This window comes from Sceloporus occidentalis, unplaced genomic scaffold, assembly GCF_023333645.1.
Source record: "Sceloporus occidentalis isolate IW3139 unplaced genomic scaffold, rSceOcc1.0.p SCAF_7, whole genome shotgun sequence".
In the NCBI taxonomy this organism is placed as follows: Eukaryota; Metazoa; Chordata; class Lepidosauria; order Squamata; family Phrynosomatidae; genus Sceloporus; species Sceloporus occidentalis.
In genome coordinates this window covers 58609172-58627997 of record NW_028316987.1, presented here as the reverse complement: position 1 = coordinate 58627997, position 18826 = coordinate 58609172, and the positions used below count along the sequence as shown (strand labels likewise).

At 41.9% G+C, this 18826-nt stretch overlaps 1 protein-coding gene across 4 annotated transcripts in view; it reads left to right on the top strand.

The window, feature by feature from the left end:
* STK31 (serine/threonine kinase 31) overlaps positions 1 to 11835 on the top strand; it is a 63845-nt gene extending 52010 nt beyond the window's left edge. For all 4 annotated transcript variants that reach the window (XM_089533072.1, XM_089533070.1, XM_089533071.1 and 1 more), the window contains exons 20-25: positions 417 to 542; positions 2337 to 2423; positions 2630 to 2779; positions 4579 to 4704; positions 8836 to 8904; positions 11234 to 11835. In XM_089533072.1, coding sequence (XP_089389198.1) covers positions 417 to 542; positions 2337 to 2423; positions 2630 to 2779; positions 4579 to 4704; positions 8836 to 8904; positions 11234 to 11500 — 825 coding nt within the window. In that variant the 3' untranslated portion in view covers positions 11501 to 11835. The remainder of the gene's footprint in view (positions 1 to 416; positions 543 to 2336; positions 2424 to 2629; positions 2780 to 4578; positions 4705 to 8835; positions 8905 to 11233) is intronic.
* The last annotated feature ends 6991 nt before the right edge of the window (positions 11836 to 18826 follow it).

Sequence of the window (18826 nt, the reverse complement as noted above, 5' to 3'; positions counted from 1 at the left end):
GCATTTTTGGGGGAAGGGGGCCAATAGCTTTCATCAGATTTTCAGAGGCCCAAAACCCAAAGAGGTTTAAGGGTTGCTGATCTATATAGTGAATCATTTGGAAACTTAAATTTTAGAATGGATAGCAAACTTTACTAGTTCTTTGGTTTTCATCTTTTGGGTTTGCCATTGTATTGAAAAGGAGAAGCGCAACACTAATTTTAGAGTGCGGTAGGTGCTACATGAAAATTACAACCATATTGATAACTTTCAAATACTTTGTGTTCACAAAGTAAATTGTAGGTAATATGGTACTTTCTGAATGACATCTTGCAATACAGTAAGTGTTTCATATTATTTAACTATTTGATGGGGAAGTATTATGAGTATTTCAAAGTATATCCTTGTGTTTCAACTCCATATATATATATTTGTAGGGGTACACTGTGAATATAAAAACTGAAACAGGAGTGATAGAAAGAGCAGCAAAGTATCACAAAGTCTGGAGAGAAATGAAAGAGGAATCTGGTCTAATGCAGTTGATGTTCCTGTTTTTATGCAAGGCAAGTTACAAACTATCATGCACATTTTCTTTTATAGCTGAAGTCTTTATGTAAAATAGTTTTAGATAAACTGGACACATTACAGCAGGCCAGAATTTTAAAATAATAATAATTCTGGTTCACCAGAGCAGAACAAAACAGATGTACTGATACTTACTTGGTTGCTTCAACTTGGTTTTTTCTGCTAGTTGGAGGTTCTCTTATTGGCACTTCAGCTGGTCAGTTAGCTTAGTTATACATATGGGGAAGGTTAGGGCAATCAAAACTGCACTCCCCCAGTTGCTGCTTCCAGAACTCTTTGAATACATTTTGCTTTCCTCTTTCTTTGCTGGTGGGATGATAAAAGAAGAATATGCAGCTGGGTAATTCCACCCTGTACATTATAGCTCACCTTCTCAGAAGGGTGACCAGGGAAGGAATGGAAATCTGAGTTAAGGTGATATGTAGACCAAGCTCGTGATAGATCTGTACTAGTTTCAGAAAGTAATCCTTGAGAGTCATTATGGTATAATGGTTTGAGTGCTGAACGGTGGTTCCAGGAGACACAAATTTAAATTTCCACTCAGTTGTAGAAACCTGCTTGAAGACCTTAGTCAAGTCACACTTACTGCCTTAGAAGAAGGCAGTGGCAAACCTCTCCTGAATAAATTTTGCAAAGATAACATCTATAACATCAAAGGCACATGTCGATTTAAAAGTACATAACAATAGGTAGCCAGTGTGGTATAGTGGTTTGAGCATTGGACTACAACTTTGAAGTCCAGGGTTCGATTCCCAGCTTGGCCATGAAACGCACTGGGTGACCTTGGGCATGTCACTTCTTCTCAGCCTCAGAGGAAGGCAATGACAAAACTCCTCTGAACAAATCTTTCCAAGAAACCCCCATGATAGGTTCGCCTTTGGGTTGCCATAAGTTGGAAACAACTTGAAGGCACACAAGAATAACAACTAACTCAGACTTGACAGAGTTTGGCTACAGCAACCTCACTGCATTTTGCAGAAGAATAAAGCAGCAGTACTTTGAGGGAAATAATAAAGATAGTTCAGCAAGCCTTCCATCTCCAACACTGAGACAAATGTTGAGGAGTTGGATGCTTTGTAGTAGTAGAAATTATGAAATTGATGTTTTTGATTTTTGCATTGTTTAGAAGATACTGAATGTCTAGTCGTGAAGACACATCTCGTGGTCATGTGGCCAGCATGACTGCACCAAACGCTGTTACCTTCCCACTGAAGTGATACCTATTTACCTACTTGCATTTGCATGCTTTTGAACTGCTAGGTTGACAGAAGGTGGACCTAGTGACAGGAGCTCACCCTATCAGCATTCAGGCCTAAAACTGCCAACCTTCTGAACTTCCAGTAATCAGAATTGGTGTTTTAACCACTAGGCCACCACATCCCCTAAGGATGTAGTAGTCTTCAGACAACGCTGGCTCTTTGGTTTAGTAACAGGAGATAAGCACCACCCCCTACAGCCAGTTACGACTAGACATTCATGTCAAGGGACTACCTTTACCTTTACCTTTAGAAGATACTATCTGTAGTTTTGATAACTGAGCTTGTGTATACTTTGCTTCAAACTACCAAATTGTTCTAGCCCAGGATAATCTGTGCTGAAATTTACATTCTATTTAAAATGACAGAGTAATTATACCACACTTCTTTAAGGATGTTTTTTCCTCCATTATTTAAAGACAGCTATCAATGAATGTGGGAATGTTGCAATATCTTGACATCTAATTCATTCTTTTTCATCCTTGTACACACTACTTTTGTTTCTGTTCAAAAAAGTCTGACCCTGTTGCGTATCTGATGGTCCCTTATTATGCTGGAGCAAGTCTGGGCATAGTGCAGAGTACCGCACCTTTAACTCCAGGGGTAAGTGTAGCCCCTTCCCGAAAGGATTATGCAGAGGTGGGAATCATGCAGCCCTCCAGATTTTGGTGGACTGCAAATTCGAGCAGCTCTAGCCAGCAAAGGTGAGGGTTGCTGTGCAGTGCATCTGGAGGTCTGTAGGATTCCCCACTCCAAGTTATGGGATTCTCAGATTGATCTCTTACAAATTTCTTCCTCATTTCAACCAGGAAAGCTTAAAGGTAATGAAAGGAATAGTCCGTGGTCTGCACACACTACACAAAGCTGATATAATTCATGGGTCTCTGCATGAAAACAATGTATTTGCTGTAAACCGAGAACAAGGAATTGTTGGAGATTTTGACTTCACAAAATCAGAGGTGATGTAAACTGGTTTCTTGAATATAAATAGATGGGTGGTGTCATTGCTGTTAGTTCCTCTTATCATGAAGTCCTCTGTAAATCCAAGGGATTTCAGATTGGATGGCTCAGAAATAGTGCAGTGGTTTGCTGAATTGGTGTTATTGCTTTGCCACTCAGTCCTGTGAGAAGAGGAGCCTCTAAAGGATTTAATATTATCCATTGCATTAAGTTAAGGCAAATTTATATTGAGAGCAGAGAAAAGTGAATACCTTTGCAATGTGTTATCTGGTTTATTGTCACTATAATTTCTGCATGGGTGTAACCAAAGACCGGGGGGAGGGGGAGAGTATTGCACACCAAGTAAGATTCTACCCCCAAATAAAACATTCTTTCAGTTCCCAGAGTGAGATTTTGAAAATCATTCCCATCTAGAACTCTTATATTTGCTTTGTTCATATTCTGTTTGAATTGCTGACTGCCCCCTTTTGTTAGATGTCTAAACTGTATTTCTACTGGCTCAACTGAAGTTTTAAGTTTCTGCAGTGTTAGCAATCTGAAAGAAAATTTCATCGGGGAGGGAGAATACTTATTTGGAGGGGGCAATGTCATCATTTTGTCTCAAACTGTCGCTACATCCCTGAAGCTCTCTCCGCTCTTGTAGTGTAAGGTTTTAATCAGAAACTAGAAAAGTTACACTTTTGAACTGCAGCTCCCAAGCAGGCTGGGAGATTATGAAAATTGCGATCCAACAAAGTACAATTTTTTCTTTGGCTGCAGTGCTAGAAGAGTTACATCTGCAGCTCTTGTAGCATGGTTTTGTGCTGGGTTGGAACTAGGCTTTTGAAAGGCACATATACAAACTCAAGAGCTAGTAGGCCACTACTTAAAAGTTTTTGGAGTATGATTTAGATAGAGAAGGGTGGTGGATATGTGTGAATGCAGAACCTGGCTACAGATTGTGTATATTTTATGTGTGTGATGTACTCTCATGGCACTAGAAGGTGGAATTACTTGTTGCATTAATCATGCAGTTTGCCCTTGAATGCGTGGTTTGTACATTGCGAGGCAAAGTTCAGACTAGGACCCTAGCATAGGGAGTAGGCTCATTCTAGGCCTTTGCTCTTAGAAGGAATACAGTCGGGACCTTGCTTTGACCTGTGATTGATGTGATGGGAGCAGAGGCTGCTGTTGATGTTGATGTGAGCTTTTTACTTCCATGTGTATTGTTAATATGTTCTACCAATTTGGATTGGAACTACAGAGGAAGGAAAGCTGTAGTTGTCCCTTCCCCCCCCTAAAATCCTAATCTGGATCAAGGGACCTGTAGTGGCTATCTTTGAAAGAAGAAAAACGTACAGAAGATCCAACTATATGATTATTAAACCAAGAATTATTGACTTGTTGATAATAAAATAAATAGAGTTAATGGCAGAGATTTGTTCAATCCTCTCTTTAAATTTGACTGTATTACTTTCTGTTTATATTGCTATATCTGTATGTGAAAAGAAAAAATAAATAGTTAAATTGTTGAGACAAAATGTGCTACAAGATTAATTACAAGTAACATGACAAGTTATAATATGAGTCTGCAGGGGAGTAGTTATGAGAGTAAATCATTCCAGAGATTAGTGTACAATCTTCCTAGAGCTGTGCCCAGTGTCAGATAGATACACTGATAGCTTTCACCATCATATTGGGAAGTAATACACCTTTTTGACTTGCTATGGAGGCTAGCATAGATGTTACACTTTTGTAGAATTTGTGAGAGAAGATAGTTTTCTTGCATAATTACACTCTGTAATTTTTCTGGTTCTAGACTCAGCGTACTATGCTGAATTCCTTGGCACTGAATGGTTTCAGTTTAACTTCTCCTGAAGTAAGACAGGGACAGCCACCATCTCCAGCTTCTGATATGTATGCTTTTGGTTGCCTACTCTACTGGGTATGTAATCCCTTATTTGTAAATGTGTTAAATTTTGTGCCGCATCTGGTTTCAGAAATATGGAAAACTCTGAGCAGAACTGCTGTTTTCCAAGCATCTTGAAAATGCTTGAGCATTAATTCACTATACAGAACTACATTTATAACTGTTCCTATGGTGTTTATCACACGAAGGTTATTGGAGCTCAGATCCGTGGTGACTCCTGGTTCAGCTATGTGAATTCACGTCGTAACGTGAATGTTTTATCACATCTGGTTGCCCTTCCATTGCCCCTCCGAATCGAAGGGGAATCGAATCCAAGGCAAGTCACGTGATGCGGATTCACGCAAAGCGGAGTGAGTGCAAATTGTATTACCACACCAGTGCATACCATGCGGATTCAACGATTCGAATTGGGAGCCTTGCGCATGCTCAGTGGGAGTTTGAACGCATCCTGAACCTTTGCACTTCCGGGGTGAAGAAGGAAGCCTGGTTCCACTTTCATGTGGATCCTAGTCTCACGTGAATGACAGCTTCATGTTTCTTCCCTCTTCTATTTTCCCATCCCTGGCAGCCAAATTCAAACAGGGTCCTCCGTGTCAGAGCCCCCATCCATTTCAGCCACATCTACATCTATCCTCTTGTCATTCCCCTCATCTATTTCATCTACATCTCTCCTTCCCTTTGTAACAGTTGCCTTCTCTTAAATGCATCCACACTGGGGAGATAATCCGGTTTAACTCCATTTTAATTGTCCTGGTTCAGTGCTATGTAATTCTGGAAACTGTAGTGTCCTGAGACATTGAGCCTTCTCTGCCAGAGAGCTCTGGTGCTTCAGCAAACTAATAACTTTTCAGTTTCTCCATGCACACAAGCAGCCTTCCCCAGTGGCATCGAAAACAGCCACTTTCCCCCTCCCCTGAAATCTCTTCAATCAGGCTTAGTTCTAAGTCACCATCCTAGGCACTTCTATAAAGAAATAAGCCCCACTGAGTTCTGGGTGACTCTGGGCAAGTCACACTCTCTCAGCCTCAGAGGAAGGCAAGGGCAAACCCTGTTTAAAGAAACTTGGCAAGAAAACCTCCATGATAGGATCGCCTGGGGTTGATCCCCCGCTCCTAACCCAAGTGGCCTTAAGTGTCCTGGCCAGTGAAGAACAGCTCTCGGAGGAGGAGGACGAGCCTCCTCCAGAGCAAGAGCTAACTGAGGCTACACCAGGTGATAATCCTGCTCTGCCAGGTCCCAGCTGTGCTCTCCCAGCCCCAGAGGAGGAGGCACAACCAGGTCCTAGTGCTAGTGAGATGCCTCCTGTGGTGCAACAGCCTAGTGGTGACTCTGGGGAGGAAGCTTGCCTGGATATGCCTACTTACAAACAGAGAAGGGCTGAGAGTGCTTGCAGGCGCAGATCCAGGAGGATTGCAGAGAGGCAATTAGCCAACCAGCCTCAGGTGGCATGGGGGAGAGTTTCCCTTAAGCTGTAGAGAAGCCTCAACTCAGTGCCAGAGTTTATTGCATGATCCTTTGGTGTGATTGCTGTTGGCACTGGCTCCTTGTATCTTGACTCCTTGTTGCTTTGACCTCGGAACGGACTGGACCTTTGTTATCTTCTTGCTGTTTTGACCCTGGACTGATTTGACTACTCTGACTCCCGGTATCCTGACTTCAGCTTGGCTTTCAGACTGCTCTGACTTCTGGTATCCTGACTTTGGCTTTCGGACTGCTCTCACGCTTACTCCTTGCAAGGGCTGTGGACTGATTCCACTTGCTGTGCTTAGCCATTCTTATCGGCATAGTGTGGGTGTGCTGGCTGCAGTCCAGGACATTAAGGTCGCCATAAGTCACAAATGGCTTGAAGGTGCACAACAACAACTTTAGTGGAAGGTCCACCTTGGAAGGAGTATGTAGGTCTGCAGCCAACAGGGTTTTCAGATGGGGGCCTGTTTCTGTAGTACATCGATCACTAGGGATCTGTGGTTTCTGCAAGGACATCGGAACGTCCCCTTCCAAAGTGAGCAGAAGGAGCTCAAAACAGATCCCAAGGAAAGCTCACAAAAGCTTTTGACTGGGAAAACACCCAGGCCTATTTGCAACACAAATGGTGAGGTGGTGAGTGGTTGTGGCCATTGGGGAGGGGACCCTAAAAAGACCCATCAGTGGGATTTGCCATTTTCTCCAGAGGCTTAGGAGAGCCAGGGCGGTGGTAAATAGTGGTTTGTGCCGCTGTGGAGTATGACAACTCTGGAGACCAGGGTTCAAATCCCCACTCAGCCATGGAAACCTGATGGGAGAGCTGGGGCAAGTCACACTCTCTCAGCCTCGGAGGATGGCCTTGGCAACCTCCCTCTGAACCAATCTGGCCAAGAAACCCCCCAGTGATAGATAGGGTCTCTATAAGTTGGGAACAACTAGAAGGCACACAGCAACAGCAGCCATCAGTGCTAGAGGGAACATTCAGTGCTGTTTTGTTAAAAACCACCACCCCCTTGATTTGGAATCGGATGCTCCCTCCCCTCCTCCAAGCCTGGAATGGGGCAGCAAGGTTCAAAGGGGCCGAGATTCCAGGAATAGAACACTGCAGGGACAAAGGTTCCACCCGAGAATGCGAAGGAGCCAGGATTCCAAGGCAGAATGTTGGCGAGGCCAAGATTCCAACAGAGCCACTTCCAGGAGGGAGGGAGCTTAGAGGGGAAAACTAGGCTGTCCTCCTTTTCCAGGATGCATCCTCCATTTCAGCAATCTCTCCAGGAGGGGTTTCCAAAACGCCCTCCCCTTTGGAGCAGGACTCAGAGGAGCATGCATTGATATTTCTAGTGGTTTTTAAAAAAATCTTTCATTGGGTCATGTCCTCTGTTTTTTCTTGAATGTTCTCCACTTTTGTGGTGAGGACACCCCTGCTCACCCCGGCCAGCGAAAGTGACTTTTTGAGAAAGGGGATCGTCTAACTTAAAACATCCCTGAGGGTCTGGGAGTGGGATCAGGGCTGTGTGTGATGCTCCTGCCTCCACCTTGGCCCCACTTTGGAGGACGTCCTGCCCCCCACCCCCAAAGAGTCCTTTAGAAACTTTACTAACCCCACTCTCTCTCTTTGCCCCCCTTTGTTCCCTTTCTCTCTCCCCCTAATCTGCCCCCTCTTACTCACAAAAAAGGTGTGTTAAAACGTGAATGCATTCATTCCCCAGTGGCTCTCTGCCCTTGACCCAGCGGCATCAGAAACAACCACATTTCCCCCTCAGCAGCAATGGAAGGGGGGGGGAGTTCCAGAAGCAAATGGGGCAAATTTGCAGCACGGTATCATGGGAAATGTAGGACCTTTGAGGTTTGGGGGGGTGTACCAGGATGGAAGCAAAGTTGCATTCCACACCAGACCAATTAGGAGTGAAATTGAAGGGAGCTTGGATGCGAATTCTGTGAATTCATTTTTTTCTGAATTCATTGAAATGAGGAGTCATTTTGGATTCACTGCTGAAGACCCATGGAAGGAGCACCCATAGAGCTCCCATAGAAAGGAACCAGGTGTGATAAAACACTCACATTATAATGTGAATCCGCATCGTTAGACTCGCAGTCACCCCGGATCTTCGCTCCAATAACCTCTGTGTGATAAATGCCTATGTTTTGCCTTTTCCTCAGCTACACATGCAAAACCAAGGTTTTCATGTTTGTACATCATGTATTCTGTGTGGGATCATCACTTTGTTTCGCTTTCACTTCTGATAGTAACTTAATAAACACTAAATGCTTCACTGGTGTTGCCAGTTACATTATAATTAATTGTGTATCTATTCCCAAGCTAACTAATTTATTGTGGCATAAGATTTCATGGGATGTTTCTTAGTCTGAATTATCACAAAATGAATTGTCTTTGCTGCAGCAAACTAATGCAGACACCCCTCTGGGAAGTACTCCTATGCTAGTCCTGTGCACTGCTAATTCTTAGTGAGGAAAAATAAATTTTGGGCCAGCAGAATAAATGTAGTACTGTATTTGTTAAATAAATATGTTTTTATATGTTTGGCTTTCAAGTAAAACCTCCTTGACTGTTTTACCCAGTTTTACGCTGAGGAAATAACTGTGTACTTTAAATCACTGCAACATTCAAGTTTTCAGGAGCTTTAACTTTAAAGTATTTTGTCCTCTTTAAAACATTTGCAGCTATTTATTGGAAACAAAGAGTTTAAAATAGACAAGGACGGGATTCCTCAAGTGGATGGCCTTATAATGGTATGTTTGTCTTCATACCTTTCATGAATATTTCAGGTAATATTGTAGAACTGGCTAACAGACTAAATAATCAATCTTTAGTTATTAAAACAGAGCAGGTGCAAGAGGACTAAAGTGCAACATTATTGGTATTTCCTGTTGGTATTCCCCCCCCCCCCCCATTAAATTGAAAAAAGTTGAAACATCACAGTAAAGTATTAAGGGCAGGGTAGTGCTAAAGGGATGCTAAGTCTTTTGAATATGTTTATGGGTATAACTCAGTTAACAAAGTGGATGTATTCCTAGAAATTACAGTCAGCCCTTAGTATCCATGGGGTACAGGATACCAAAATCTGTGGATGCTCAAGTCCTGTTGTCCCTAATGGCAGCGTGGTCATGTGGCCACATTGTCATTATGGACAACTGGACTGAAATCCTGCCTTCCCCTCTGAGGCTTCTGCCCTGAGCTTTGCTTCGTGAGCAGATCGGTCATGGAGGCTGGAGCTCCGTCAGGTGTAGAGAGCCGGAGCTGGGCCCGGGTCTTGGAGACTCCCCAGGTCCAACACCCAGGATGGATGCTCTAAGCTCTGAGACCCAAGCCCTGGCTTCGGCTCCCTCTGGCCAACGGGCCTCCAGCCTCTGCCTTGGAACCGCCCACGAAGCCAAGCTTGGGATAGAAGCCTTAGCGGGGAGGGAGAGAAGGAAGGAAGGAAGGTGGAGGTAGAGAGAGAGGAGGGAGGGAGGGAGGACTTTAATTGTCCCTAATAGTGGTGCAACTGTGTGCACACGTCGCCATCAGGGACAACATGGGCTTGTCGTTTGCAGATACCGAGGTCCTCCTGTACAGCTTTACCAGAAAATTTGATACCAGAGGCAGAAATAATCTGGAAAGAAGAAAACCTCATGATAGGTTCATCTTAAGGTTGCCTTAAATCAGAAACTACTTGAAGGCATACAACAGCAATAGACCAAAACACCATAAAGAACAAGAATAGTTCCACATGTTTCACAAAACTTTTTAATTTAAAACTAAGCAATATGGACATGGGATGTGAAACATCCAAATCAAATAAACCTTGAATATGTAAACTATTTTAACCTTAACAGAGACACTTGAAGGTTTCTTCCAAAATGCATCCAGGGATGGTTTTCTTTCCCAAGCCTCCACTTTTTTTTTTATGAGTCCCGTTTTTCTGGCCAGATTTCTAGAAATATCCTTTTTAAACTTTGGAGGTAGCTGGTGAGGGAAGCTTATCTGCTCTCTCCCCTTTTCTTTCTGTTTTGCTGCTTCCACATGCTCAGTATGGGATTCTGGAGGCAGCTACTATTTACCTTACCTGTTTTAGGCAAGCATACACAGCTGCAGTAGGATTGGCTAGAGCAGATTCCATCTTTCCAGGTGAAGCTTTATTGCATTATTTACTTTAGACATGCTGGTTCAACCTAGCACAGGAAGTCTATATCTCCCCTGTCCTCCTCCGTTAGTGTCTGTACTACTAAAAAGCCTTATGTCTAGACCAATGGTCCCCAAACTCTGCCTTTTAATAAGAGATTTTGGACCTCAGCTCCCAGAAGCCTCAGCCATGTTGGCCAAGATTCTGGGAGCTGAGGTCCAAAATCCCTGAGGACAAGGGGGGAAAGGAAGGCTTGGTGAGCATAAAATAGCCTTGGCAAAAAAACAAAACAAAACAAAACAAAAAACAAAAAAACAACCCCCCCCCCAAAACCCAAACCTTTTTTGTTAAGAGCCTTTGTTAACTGAGTGTTTGCACATGCCACTTTTTTAAAAAACGAAAGTGACCCCACATGAGGCAGGAGCAATGTGGAGGATGTGGAGGAGCAGTGAAGCTGGGCATCCAGCTAAATCACAATCTGGATAAATTATTTTACCAGGGATCCAGTGGCATGACATCAGTAGGTGTGGGCCTATTCCTTTGCGTTCTTTGGCCCGCAAGATTTGAGCTGGTAGTACTTAGCCTTCTACCACTAATGTACTCCTGCTTACCCCTTAAGGATTGCATTTCCTTTAAGGATATGAATATGATGAACCAGTCAGAAATCTAGCTGTTAAAACCTGCACAAGTGGAATCTGCCAAGCTATTTTCAAAGGCATCTGCACTTACAACGCAGCAGTGAAGGGAACCTGTTTCCTGGTCCAGTCTTGGCTGGGAAGGGTCTTCTCTAGCCCACAGAGGTTTTCTGGCATGTCCCACCCTTCTTTCATTACTGAGCTGTGTCTGAGTAAATTAAGATCAATATGAATCAGCAGTGAAGTTCTTGATGACCATTTTCTCTTGGCTTGTTAAGAACTCATATTACAGTTCTGCCCCTTCCTGTTTTTCTTTTTAAGGTTAATAGAGTTAAATCTCTGCTCTTGAATCTTCTGTGCTTGAACAATCGGATGACTTCAGAGCAGGTGGTGAATGATAGCTGTTTCCTGTTGTCTGAAATGATCACAGTTCCACTGGAACAAGGACAAGCTGAATGTGGAACTGAAGGCCCAAGAACAGAAGATACTGAAAGTGTGACTGAAAGAAGCCAGGATGGAGAAATTGCACCTTTAGGAACTATACAACTAGATGGTTGTGAATGTTTTCAGAGTGTAAATTCAAACTAAACAAAATTTAATTTTTTGGCATAATTTGGGGGTGCCAAAGGGAACCTTTCTAAACTTGCAATTTTAAAATCTACAAAAGAATACATAGGCTGATCTAGAAAGTTTAATATGTATGTTTCCTGCTTTGGCCTTGAATATGTTTTTTGTGTGAACTGAGGTCCTTTATGGATAGTTGATATCCATGGTTGAATTGTGGGTTCAGTTTCATTAATATCTCATTTTCCTTCTGTAGTCAAAATTCTTTTTACTTGTCTTTCAGAATTCTGGGCATTGCTTTTCTCAGTGAATGGAACTTACCAAATTGCTTTAAAGAATGTGTTTTTTTTTCCTTTAATGATTTTGCTTTTGCAAAAACAGTATTTAAGTATGTATTCAAGATTGATTTGAATAAAGTTTTGAAGCAAGTTTGCAGTTTATGCTTTTGGTGTTTGTGATAAATCTCTTAAGAGGTTTAAGTAGTTAGGTCTGAAAGCTTCAGCTATGCTTATAAAGCACATCAGTATTTTTTCTTCCTCCTCCTTTTCAATGCAATGTTAGATTGCACCTGACCACTAGGTGCTGCTATTGACTTGGCACTATTGAGCAACAGTTCAGTAATGGAGCAGTGGAGAGTAACTTGAGACAGTGATTCAAGCTAGCTGTTGCTATGTAAGGAATGGGCAGTACAGATTTTAGGAAAGAGATAAGCCATTTTAAGTGTATAGATGGAGACAATTATTTTGCCCAGTTTCAGGATGTGCCATCTGATATCATGTTAAAGCATTTATTTTTTTGAAACAGACTTCCACGTGGAATTGGTGGCTGAATCCAAATGGGATGAATTAGAGCCTTAATTGTTTCTGAAAGCATATCGTTGTCCCCATACTTAAATAAATTCTCATAATTTTCACACACAAACACACACTGTCTCTCGCACACACACAGTAATGAGTTATTGCGCGCTTGCACCATTAGCAGTAGGATTTCCTTGCTGCCTTTGATTCATTCCCATATTGGTAATATTTGTACTTTATCATTGAAGTCCTGCGTCTCCTCATTTCCTTGGCTACATTTTCTGGCCACCTTTTTTGTGAGTAAGAATATCTAATGTTGAAAGTCTCAATGAATAGCAGTTTTCTTTAAAGCTACAGTGTGCCTGTGTTATATGCGGGCACATTTTACACTGATTCCAGCATACGCTGGAAGCTGCGACAGAAGTGAGAGAGGCGCGCGCCGGAAGGAAACAATGGCGCACGTTCACGCGGCGTGTGTCCCGTGCGCTGCCGCACCTCTGCAGGCACGAGCCCCATTAATTTGAATGGGGCTTGAGCATCCATGTTTTTTCCTTTACATGGGGGGATCCGGAACAGATCTCCCGCATAAGGGAAGGGTGGACTGTACTCCCCCTAACATATTTTTGGCCCCTTCTTCACCCTCCATTTTTTTTAAAAAAAATGAAATCAGTTTTTGGAAGTGTTCAAGTTTGTTTTTTGGGAGATTGCAGCAAATCCCAGGGACTTTAATAATAATAATAATAACAACAACAACATAAAATTAAAAAATGGCTTCCGAATCTTACCCTGCCTGGTTTGAAGATGATAATCTGTTCAAATTGTCTATAAATATAGAAAGTGGTGAGAGCATCCTGAAGAAGTGAAATGTACAGTTAGTGGAACTAAAAGAAATGTTTTTAGGATGATGGAAGTGGTCAAGGAATGAGGTCTCTCTGCCAGTGAAGGAGAAGCCATCCATGAATGGTTTCATAGACTGCTCAAGAATCACACATTGAAGCCATAGCAGCTGGTAACAGCAAGGCAGCCCTTCAAGGAGCTTTCCATGGTGCTTTAAACTTTATTGAATAAGCAGCACCTTGGAGAGTCCTGTAAACTACTGAAATCCTAGAAGGGATTCAACACCCCACTGTCATGGGAGCCATCACTTACCTCTGGACTGAGGTTGATAGTTTCTTGACTGGATTCTGTCAGTTCTTTCACCTTTCCCTTGCCCAAAACAGTGATTGCAAATGTGCACAACTTTGTTAAGTGCAAATAAAGTAGAAGTCTTTGCTGCCTTTCTTTTCTTCACTGCAACATTTATCTTGGCAAAAGATACACTGGGCAAAGTTTGTTCTTTAAAATATATGTATCTTTAAAATTAGAGAAATGTGTCACTTGGATTTGGCAACCTTACTGAGAACCAGTTAATGGTTTATAATTTTAGAAAATTTGTACAGAAATATAAGTAGGTTTAACTTAAAGTTGAAACTTCCATCCATCCATCTGTCCTTCCTTCCTTCCTTCCTTCCTTTGACTTCTATCCCAGTTCCCCCCCCCCCCCCCCAGAAAGATGATCCACAATGTTCAAAGATGTACAAATAAAAACAGATCCAAATAGTCATAATATTACAGCACTATTAGGTAGATTAGAATATTTATTGAATTAGAAAGTAATTCAAATGTTTGAGTTTTTCACCCACTTTCCACCTTAGCACAGGACAGTTTCAGTACTTCCAGTGCTACGTGTGTAGAGATAAAAAGGATACTATTTATGGATTTGGAATGTACTGCTCATTCTAGATGAATGTACAAATAACACAGGATGTACCAGTGCTAATTGACTGACCTGGTACTTCTTTATTATAAAGGTACAACAAATAAGCTTATTTATTTTAGTTTTGTCCACATGGCGGTGTCTGAAAGCAAGTGTCCCTAGATCGGCATATGCTTGTCTTGTCTAACAAGACAGTAAATTTGGAAAACCCAGGGCTTGTTCCTTGTGCAAGGATCTGTAATGTACACTAAAAGGGCAAGGGGTAAATGTGACTTGAAAATGCTTAATTCCACATTAAAAGTTTGGAAATGTACCCTTTCAAATGCTTCATCTGTGTACCCATGCTTTCCACAAGGCTGGACTGATAGTTTTTCACTTATGCTTTAAAAACAATTAAGTATTTTTCTTGGGACTTCACCATCCAAGGTTAGTGAAGTAGAATTTTAATAGGATAAAAGTGTCTTTGCTGGAACTTACCACATGACGTCCTATCAAACCTGCTGCTGCCTTGCATTCCATTCATTACAGTAGTTCATCTTTTTCACTGATGGTCAAAAGCTATCAATGGGCTCTCAATCCCATTGCTACTCCATTAATGCCTTTGTGCAATATATTCCTTCTGCTGCCATTCTGCTTCTCAGGGAATCATGTAGTGTGAGTGGGTGTGATTCTGCTTTTCTTGCCCCCCTCCCTTGCAGCAATTGTGTCAGCAAACACTTCCCCCAAGCCAGCTGCGGTGTGTGCATTCACACAGCAGCCAGCTTCAGGAGGTGGGTGGAAGTTGCAATAGCTTGTCCCCACTCCTCCTCCCAAAGGACAGGGCTGCTGTGTAAATATGCACACAACAGGCCTGAGCTTCAGCAGTGAGGAGGAGGAGTGATCACGACCACCAACAGCTTTCCAAAGTTGGTTGCTGTAGACACATTCATACAGTAGCCAGCTTTGGGAGGTGGTTGGCAGCCAGGGTGGCTTGTGGCAGTGTGGAAAGCAGGTCACACGACCCTGGATCACCAAAGTGCTATCATGGAGAATATGTGATAAGAAATGATACCAAACCAGTATGTTTCCATTCTTAAGCTAGTGCTATAGTGGCACAACAGCTGGCTGACGTGATAAAGTCTTTAATTGCAGCTAGTAATACTACTACAAACATACCTCAGTTAACAAAGCCTCTGATAGTAAAGTTCCTTTTTACAAAGGCTTTTTATGCCTGCCCAGCTCCCTTTTCCTCTCCGTGTTTTGTCAGACTTCTGGTGTTGAGTTGTGGCAGTGTGCAGTAAAAAATGCAATAAACAAAGCTTGAGCTGCAAATGGACAAGATTCTACTGTAACCATATGTGCCTGACTACAAAAGGAAAGGTAAACAGTAGCTGCCCTCAGAATTACTGAGCATGTGTGAGCAGAAAAAGAGAAAAGGGAAGAGCAGCTAGGCCTGTCTTACCAATGGCCTTCAGCAAAAAGCATAGGCCTATAGGTTTGCCCACCATAATGAAAAGTATAAGAAAAGTGAAGGGTGATGAAAGAAAAATTCATCCTGGGTGCATTTTAAAAGAAGTCTTCAGGCAGTCTATAGAAGGTTCAGATGTTTTTGTTTACTTATCCAAGGCATACGAGATCTGGTTGTTTCATGTGTGCATGTTGTTAGTTTTGAATAACAAGTTTGCTGAAACATATTCAACAACTTTATTTTAGTGTAGCTTGAACCTACAGAATTCCTACTCCCATATAATTTATGCCCTTGGTACAAAATTTTCTGATAAAGATGTAGTGGCCAGGAATGTGTATTTTGTTAACTGAGGTGTACCTGCTATAGACAACTAATATTTAATTGTGGAGCCACTGTCAGTTTTGTGTTGGTTAATACCTAGACATCTCTCATCATTCAAATAAGTTCAGGGTTTTTTTTGTGATGGCGATGGAAATGTATCATGCATTACAATTCATTTTTATTTCTCCAATGCGCTTTTCCTGTGCTTGTGTCACGAGTGTAAACCACAAATTATCATCACAGCAGTGGAATGCATAAAAAATGTAAATGGTGTCGTTTAGAATAGAAATCTTTGTAGACTGAGTCACCAGTTACGTCCCTCTCTGCAGTGTTGCTTGTTATGATTCATAAAATTTGTTCCTTACTATTTCTGCGTGTCAGCAGACAGGGTGAGAAGAATAACCTCTTTTTACCTCTGTTGCCCTGAAGAAGTCTGTCAAGTTAGTTGGCCTCATCCTTACGATTAGTTGGGATGGACAACTGTACAGGAGGCACATGGTCATTTTTGTAATGTGTCTTCAAGAGCTTCTGCTTGAATCCTGAGGTTTTCAGTTTTCCTTTATTTGTTCTTTGTTGTAGACAATAGCTTAACAATACAATGACAAGAACTCAAATATTTGCAGTTTTCCCAGAGCTTCTCCCTAAGAAAAGGTTTTATATATCACTAGCATTCAATAGTGAAAAAAAGTTACACCAGGTAGCTTCCATTTCAAATGTTTTGAGAGTAGTGGCTTTTCCACAACCACAGAATTGAGTGCTGAACCTTGTGAAAACAAGAATCTTAAAAGTGAGTCATTTTATCATTGTTTAGCCTAGTCTAGGAACCAAGTAAGATTTGAATATGTGAATTGCATATGGAACACCTCTAGTGCCTGTATTTCTGATAAATTTATGGAGTCAGTATATTTCTTTCTCAGTTAAGCTTCTGAGCTTATGCTAATATAAATCTGTTACATAAGCTTAATTCCCTGGAGGATTAGCTGTAGGCACTGGCAGACATCTCGATAACCAATAGCAGTGGTGTAATTACAGTATGCAAGGAAAAAATATAGTTGCACTGAAACCTGTAACAGTATTTTGCATCACCAGTCCTTCCCACTGAGTACTCAGTAGCATGTTACTTCTGCTCTAATTATGCAACACACAGCAGCATACAACCCTGTAAGTACAACTCTGTGGGTTAGAAATGGCCTATAACTACCAAGGCATTTTAAAAATTTGTTGTCAACTGCTTTTGAGTTGATCTCAATTCATGGCAACTCTGTGGATGAGACATCTCCAAGACTCCGTATTCTCCACTGCTCTGCCTAGGTCCATACATGTGACCTAATTCATACACGTGACTTTAATAAAGTCCATCTATCTAGCATGATCTCTTCTTCTCTTTCTACATCTCTCCACCTTTCCTAGCATTGTTGTATTTTCTAAGGAATCGTTGCTTCCCATGATGTCACCAAAGTACAACAACCTCAATTTTATCATCTTGGCTTCCAGGGAGATTTCAGGCTTGATCTGTTCAAGAATGCATTTGATTGTCTTTTTAGCTGTCCACAGTATCCTCAACACTCTTCTCTAGTAGTTTTAACAATAACCAGCTATCCTATTGCTTGGCCCACTCATGGTGAGACTGCCAATCACTAATAGTTTTCCTTGACAAACATATTAGCTGATCTGAGATGCAGAGAGAGCTCCACTAATTAACAGTCTCCTGCCTTGGGTATATGACAACCATTAGAGTCTGGACAGGGTGGTCAGAGAGATCTGGAAGCTGTTGACTTTAATTTATCAATTCTATCTGCCCCTTTACAACTTGATGGAGTTAACCAAGCTTGGAATATAGCATAGGAGGTGGCTGAAAACTGTGCCTTTAGCTGGTGTATAGTTACTGCGGGCAGGGAGAGGCAAAATGAGGGCATTGCCCCTCCAAATAAGAATTAAGTTCATGGAGTTTTCCTTCATTCTCCAAATTTCCAGCATTGCAGAGAGTGAGATGCTGAAAATCTTTAATACCTAAAATTTATATTTGCTGTGTTTGCCTGCCCCTTTTCTTCAGATGCCTAACTATTTCTAAATGCTTAGTTGAAATCTTAAGTTACTGCAATGGTAGAAACCTGAGACTGAACAAATATTTTATCTGAAGGGCAGCATTTTTATTTAGAGAGGCAATGCCCTCATATTGTTTGCTCTCCAGACATAGCTGCATCCCTTGCTTTCACAGTCTGATACAGAATCATTGGTTTTGCTGTCTGCCTAGCAGCACCTGTCCTCATTATCTTCTGTCTTGATAATTTGTAAATTTAAACAGATCCTATGAAGACAGTCATCAGTGCATTCTTTCCCTCCCAACCCTAAAGGAAGCTAAATGTTACAAGGCTGTTCCTGGACTACAGGGACAGCTGAAGGTATTGGGAAGACTTCACATAATCAGGTTGGCGGAACTTGTTGGACAATGTTTGAGGTGCATATTCCACTCAGATCCCCCATCTTGGCGCTAGATCCAAGAGATGCTGCTGTCACTGTCTTTCCATTTATGGGATAATTCCTCAGAAGAAGGACTGACAAACCTTAAGCCTCATTCAGACTAAATAATAACCTGGTTTTCAAACTGATCTGAACCGGTTTAAATGGCCCTTGTTCGCATTTGCGCTGAATTTCTGCAGTGGTTTGCCAGCACTAAACCCAGTTAAACCGGTTCTTCCAAATCTGTGGCATTCTTTTGAAATGAATTGATTCAGTGCAAGTGTGAACATGCTGACGATTTGATTCGGTTCCTGTGGCACAGTCACCCCTGTGACGTGACTCCATGTTGAATTGACCCATTGATGAATGTGAATGCGAAGTGGATTAAATTGAATCAGGTAGGTTCGATCATGGCTCAGATAGTGCTAAATTGCTTCAACTCAAAAAACGGGTTATTTTGTAATGTGAATGAGACTCTAGAGGCACAGTGTTAATGGGATCAAGTGTGTTTGACAGCACAGGTCCTCTTAGCAATCCCTATAAGAAAAACATTTAAGCTCTCCATGGTT